The following is a 7013-nucleotide window of genomic DNA, read 5'->3' on the forward strand; positions in this document are numbered from 1 at the left end:
AGGGTTTTAATAGCATAACCTGAAATACTTGCTCGGAAGCAAAATGCTGACCAGAGGCCAATTCTTAAGCAAGTCTGCCTTTTGAGATTCCAACTTTGTTCTCACCAATACTGCCATGGAGGAGCCGGTGTAAAGCTACACGTTGCTGTGACCCTACAGGTCTTGCTCAATCCCATCTTGTAGCCTGGATAGCAAAATGTGCAGGCCAATGTCATTTAAATGAATCCCACCAGGAAGCATCATGTTAGAATTATCCCCTTCGAGTAGCCGGTGACAAACTACCACTGCAGATCTAGCGTGAACAAACCAGGAGATACGGGAGTTGATGGGGTGTCTGGCTTTCTCGGCAGCTTCGGGGTCTCTGGCACCTTGGCAAACCAAATGGGATGATTTCTGACCTTGAAGAACTCACGAAATAAACCCAGAAAACGTTCCAGATCAAACCGCATCAATGTCAACTACTCTGCAACACCCAGGGAGCAAAGGTCATTAACTCCAGCGTGGATCAGAAGAATTGTTTATCCTTGGGACCTCTGACTAATGCTGACAACCTGGCGGAGGGCCTGGGCCAACCGCAGGCTACGGATCCCCCGCCAAAACATATCCGCTTTCCGCAAACCCAGGTTCCTGCCATCAGGTCTGAATTCAACCCGTTAAATGGCTCAAAATTTATAGGATTGACCAATCAACCAAACAGCTGGACAAACTTGACCTAAGAGAAAGGCAAACAGATTTGAATTAGCAATTCCATCTGAAAATACCCCACAAAACAAGAGTAACACCACCGACCGCTCCGCATCACCTCCGACTCTGAAAGGCCCGAGTGAGCTGCCTCAGTGGCGGAACCAGTGGGAAAGGAGGGAGTGTCGATCTCTCGGCGGTCAAGGCCCAAGTGCACAAGACCATGTCAGAAGACGGATTGATATTCAAACATGGAAAAAGAGGGAACCAATTCGCATGCACAAGAAAATTTTCTTCCCTCTGGTGGACCCGAAGGAATTCCGAAATAAGGCAAGTTGTGCAGGCTGGCCCCTCTACAGCATAAAGTGGTATCCCCACGCCCTAACCTAAAATGTCTGTCTTTGATCGACGAACACATAAGTGCTTTAACCCGTTGGCCAACACTGCATAGTCAAATAGAAAACCCCTGGAGAGAGCCAGAGGAAGGGACTAATTTACTGACCCACAAGACACCAAAAAAGGGAAGAAAAAACCCCACTGAAAAAAGGGCGGCCTCAAAAGGGGAAGAGCAAAGGACCTCACAGGACTCTATCAAAAGACATAAGAAAAGGACGGGATTCCGTGACGACATGTTCCTTCCTCTTCCACGCCTTTAGGGCCTGTCGGATCGTTCTGTCCAACCAGTTAAGCAACGGAAAATAAAAGGAAACACTGTGCTCAAAACCATTTAAGATCAAGGCAGCGAAGAACCAAGTGACACAGCAGGGACAAAACCGGTAGGGAGGATGTCAACATGTTAATTGTAAGGACCAGGCTCAAGTTGTCCGCCGAGAAAAGGACCGATCAGTTGCTAAACCGCTCATCTCAGATCTCGAGTGCTGATACAATGAGGAACAGCTCTAGCCACATCTTGCCATTCCCTGGGCCAGGAGACTGCACACCCCTCATTTTGGAAAATGTCTCCAAAGCCAAGAGAACAAACAGCATCAGTAAACAACTTGAGATTTGAATTGGATGCTTGTGCAGATAACAAAACAGTACAACCGTTGTACCTCCGCAGGAGATCCTGCCAAATCCACAGCCTTGTGAGCCATGCCATATGTGGTGTCCAGGTAGTTTCATCTTCACGTTGCTAATGAAAGGCTTGAGGAAAAAACTAGCCTATTGGAATTATGCGGCAGGCTAAGACCAACAGGCCCAAAAGGGATTACATCTGGCAGAGGACAAAAACCCCCCATCAGATCCCAGAGCCCATGCAATTTGTCCTGGGGCAAACAAAACTGTGTGGAATAAATAATGCGTTACTTTGATAGATCCGACTTTTACGGACATAACGATACCAAAAGCGTTTTATTTTTTCATTATAAAATACAGGCAAAGGGGTTACTTTTAACTTTTATTTTTTCTTAATAAACCTTTTTTTTCACATTTTTTTTAGTCCCCATATGGACTCAACTTGTGATCATTGGATCGATCCATGCAAACCCCAAACCTCCATGATGTAACTCTATGTCATGGAGCTTTAACCCCTTGAGTGGCACGCCCGGAAATTTTCCGGGACGAGCTCCACTGCTCATAGCACTGTATCACTATGGGAGCTGCAGAGCACAATGCCACAAGCTGTGACAGTGTGCTCTGCCTGCACAGACCCACACAGAGCAGTGCAAGGGCTGTGAAAAACCAGCAGAAGATATTGCAGATATGTCGGCAATCTCCTGCACTGGTTTGTTTACAGGTTGCCATAGAGACCATCGGCTTGTCAGAAGCAAGCCGATGGTCTCTGTGGCAGGGAGAGCTGGTTGTTAGCTGTCAGAGGACAGCTAGGTACCAGCTCTTACAGCAGAGATCAGAGAAAACCTCCGCTCTGCTGTGTTAACCCCTTACATGCTGCAGTCTATGTGACTGCAGCATATAAAGGGCTGTCACTGCAGCATGTAAAGGGCTGTCACCATCGGATCCCTGGAATGTGATCAGGGGTCCTGATGGGTCCCTGTGGAAGTCCCCTAAAGGGACAAAAAAAAAAAATTGAAAAAAAAAAAAGTAAAAAAATTAGATTAAAAAAAAATAAAAACACTTGTCTCCCTTTACTTTGTAAAAAATCAAAAATACAATCACACATGTGGTATCCATGCGTCGTAATGGCCCAGAGAAGGAAGTTAATACATTATTTAACTCCTTAATGACATGGCCCCTTTTTTTCTTTTTTCCCCCATTTCTTTTTTTCCTCCCCCCTGTTTAAAAAATCACAACTTGTCCCGCAAAAAACAAGCCCTCATATGGCCATGGCAATGGAAAAATGAAAAAGTTATGGCTCTTGAGACGCAACTGCAAAATTAGTTGAAATTCAATGATTAGACCATTTTAAAAAACCTGCCCTGGTGGGCACGACAGGGTGGTAGGAAACCCGCCACTCAAGGGGTTAAGGGGTTAACTCAGAATTCCCTGACAGGGTAGGTGAAATTGGGAATTTGAAGCCAGACCGCCACGTTAACCATTTTATACATTTTGTTATTTTTTACTTCTCTAGGAAACGCAGCGGCCACTGCCCACGGAGGAGATGAACTTTATATGGGAGGACTGCAAAGACAATGGGGTGCTATTAGGAAAAGGAGGACTTTACAATAACGTAAGTTGTTTTTTTTTGGTTTTTTTTTCAACTTGTCCTAATTTACAAGAATGGTGTTAAACACTCTTACCATACCACTGGTCCAGCGCCTTCAGAATGCCCCCATTAATAACAGTGCCAGCACGGTGCCCTCCCATACTCAATGTCAAAAGAGTGCCCCTTTATAAACTGTTTCCGCATAGAATATAATATGTTTTTATAAGGGTCAGAGCTAAGTTTTTGGTGATACAGAGTCCAAATCCTCTTCTTCCTATTACACAGCCACAGGATTAACCCCTTCATGATCCATAAATTTATACGTCATGCATGGAGGGTTTGAAAAGAGCTCGGAAGCAGAGACCGCTTCATACCCAGTGGCTGTAAGAGCATGTATGGGCATGCTGGACCCAGTTTTCAGAATGTCGTACAAGTTTATTAGTACTATTCATGTGAAGTACGTTTCCCTTTCAAGCGACCCTATGGGCCTTGACGAACGAAGATGGCCACACCACTTCAACTACCTGATGTGCAGTGAGCATTAGTATGAATTGGTAGTCTAGGACACTACAGTCGTGGCCAAAAGTTTTGAGACTGACACAAGTTTTGGTTTTCACAAAGTTTTCTGCTTCAGTGTTTTTCGATTTTTTTTTTCTCAGATGTTAAAGTTTTAAGCATTTCATAAGTTTTTAAACTTTTGACAAGTATGCCAAGTTTAGGAAAAGACTAAATATTTACAGTGTTGACCCTTTTTTTCCCCAAAACTTCTGCATGGGATGTCGGATATCAACTTCTGGGCCAAATCCTGACTGATGGCAACCCATGCTTCCTAATCAGTGCTTGGAGTTATTCACAATCTCTGTGTTTGTTTGTCCACCCACTCTTTGAGAATTGACCACAGGTTCTCATTGGGATTGAGAGCTGGGGAATTTCTGACCATGGACCCAAAATTTCAATGGTTTTCTCACTAAACGCATCACACTCGCATAAAAATGTCGCGTTTTGAAGTGCAAAATCTCGGACCAATATTACATTCGCCCCACGTCAATAGAACCTTAGACAGAACTAGCAAATGTGCCCCATTGACTTTTAAGGGAGTGTGTTGTGGGCATGCTGTGTGAGGGGGTAGGAGGGGCATAGCTGCCCTATCATCTATTGTCAAGCCCCTAGCATTATAATGGACGTGCTAACTTTCAGTGTCAGGGTGGTTTCACATCTGTGTTGGAGCCTGCAATCAGAGCTTCCATTGAAGATCTGGCACAAGATACCCGAAGAAAAATTACTGTGTGCTGCGCTTTTTCTTCCGGCAGAAGGCGGGCAGCTGAATGGCAAGCGAATGGACCCCATTATAATCAACAGGGTCCGTTCAGCCCTTTTTGGTTCCGTCATACGACGGAGTCATTCAGCTGCGGCGATTCCCCTTTCCTGCTCCCCGAACAAAGCAGGAAACTGGAACCCCTTCCCCAGATATGAAACCACCCTAAGCCTGCCTGCTGGCGCGTAATACTGAGAGGACTGCTGACCCCATCAAGGTTGGCAACCTGAATTTTTTTTCTGGACAACTTAAGCCAAAAATTGCATCCAGCCAAGGTTTTTCACGGACACATTGGTAACCATAATGAATGATAGAAATAACAGATACATGTCTGTAGGTCAGATACTGATAGGAGCTCATTATCAACATTTATTGTGAGCTGTAGAGGGACGGTAGTTACCATCCTAGTAACTTGGTCAAGCATCACCAAACTCAAAAAGGCCTCCCTCACACAGGTGTTTGCAGAAACGCTGTGTTTTTCAACGCTGCATTTACGGCAGATTCCACCTGGTTGCAGCAGCGCTGGCATGCGTTATGCCAGCGTTTTGGCTGCTGCTAAAAAAAATAATTAAATCCTCACCTAGCAGGTGAAGCCGCTGTTGGGACCTTGTGAAGCCAGAAGATTGCTGTGATTGGCCGGGTCGGCTGAGTGACAACCGACTCAGCAAATCAGAGCAATCTCTCGCTGGAGGCAGGGGTTTAGAATCCTCTGAAGGTTGACAAGTCCCGAGAGCGCCGCAGAGGACAGCGACATAACCTGCAGGGTGAATATTGATATTTTTTTTTTTTTTACACTCCAGTAGTGTAGCTAGGGTGTTTAGCTCTGCCAAAAGCGCAGTACCAAGTTGTGTCGCGTTTTCGGCATCGCTGCCCATTCATTTCAATGGCCAACGCAGGTCTGAAAACGGGCAAAAATAGAACACGCAACGCTGTCAAAGTGCAGCGTTGAAGACGCTGCGTTTTCAGCCCTGTGTGAGCAGCCCCATTGAAATGAATGGGAGCCTTGTACAGCGTTTAGCACTGTGCTAAAAACGCCTGTGTGAGGGAGGCCTTAATAAATCATGGACTCCTCTATTTTTTCATGGACACGGGAGAAAAAAAAAAATTTTTATGGACTGTCCAGGAGTTTCTGGACGATTGAGGACCCTGTTCCAAGTGTGCACAGCACAAGATGAAAAGTGGCAGCTGATAGAAAGAACTTGAAATCTTGCAGTTTTCAATATGTTTTGCTTGTACTCTCTCCACAGATATTCCGTATCAAACCTCCAATGTGCATCACAAAGGAAGATGCAGATTTTGCGGTGGCGGTCCTAGACGCTGCATTATCTAAATACCTGGACAAAGCAGCCAAATGAAACAGTCAGCAACAAATCCAGGACTGCGCAATATTTACTACATAATTGTTTTTTTTAATTCTTCAAACTAACAACGACCACTTGTCTGGGAGTACGTATGCATTTCTAATGCTCCACCCCTGATCATGTAATCGCTCCGCCCCCTGATGTCATTAAAGGTCCTACAACATATATAAAACACAGTCTGGCCGACAGAAGAGCAACACAGTTAGGGCTCTTGAAAAGGGGAGGACAAAAACAACTAAATGAGAATATAAGTTAACCACTATTATGTCAGACACAACTCAGCGGTCCTGACAGAACACACCGACCTACCACCACCACAGAGATCCGGTGGGCTGAAGGACCTGTGGTGATATCACTGCTGTGGGAGGAGCCAAGCTGAGAGTAGCTTGATTACCACACAAGACAAAGTGAGTGTGATGTGCCACCAGAGACACTGCTAGTATAATGTCCTAATAATTACTAGTGTATTAAGATACTAACAAACATTTCCACTGTGTACAATGACTGGATCAGCCGATGGCAAGTGAATCGCCTGCCATGTTAGTCATTCTGTAATTATGTCCCATTGCATTAAACTTTTGTATGAACTTTGTCTTTCCATAGAGGCTCAGGAGGGCCTCGGGCACCAGTGTATTTAGGGAGGGAAGATGGTGTGAATTGTGCCGAATTTACTAAACAGACTAAGTCTTGGTGCCGTTTGAGAACCCGGTATTCACCATTTCAAAGGACAAAAAAAAATAAATTCTGCAGCATTTGGTGCGTTTTGAAATGACTGAACTACAGTCTACGAGCAGACAAAAAAGTTTTAAAATGAAGTAGAAAAGTTGCAAACAATGGCGCAAGTTTAGATTTAACTTTTTTTAAAAGTTTCACCGCAAAAACTTTTTTATAAAACCTATTGATAAATGCGGTCCGTCCCTTTTTGTAGAGTAAGAGAATAGAACTAAAAAACTGGCATTGGAGAAGGCGCAACACTGCAGGTTAAAGCAAATAGGGGGTGACCAAAGGTTTGGGAAACTTCTCCTTTTATTCAATAAAGTACGTGATCAGCTTA

At 44.6% G+C, this 7013-nt stretch overlaps 1 protein-coding gene across 1 annotated transcript in view; it reads left to right on the forward strand.

Moving 5' to 3' along the window:
* Positions 1–6546, forward strand: part of AGXT2 (alanine--glyoxylate aminotransferase 2) — a 31972-nt gene extending 25426 nt beyond the window's left edge. Inside the window, exons 13-14 of the mRNA XM_066602449.1 lie at positions 3209–3307; positions 5846–6546. Of these exons, the coding sequence (XP_066458546.1) occupies positions 3209–3307; positions 5846–5953 (207 nt within the window). The 3' untranslated portion in view covers positions 5954–6546. The remainder of the gene's footprint in view (positions 1–3208; positions 3308–5845) is intronic.
* The last annotated feature ends 467 nt before the right edge of the window (positions 6547–7013 follow it).

This window comes from Eleutherodactylus coqui, chromosome 5, assembly GCF_035609145.1.
Source record: "Eleutherodactylus coqui strain aEleCoq1 chromosome 5, aEleCoq1.hap1, whole genome shotgun sequence".
NCBI lineage: Eukaryota > Metazoa > Chordata > Amphibia > Anura > Eleutherodactylidae > Eleutherodactylus > Eleutherodactylus coqui.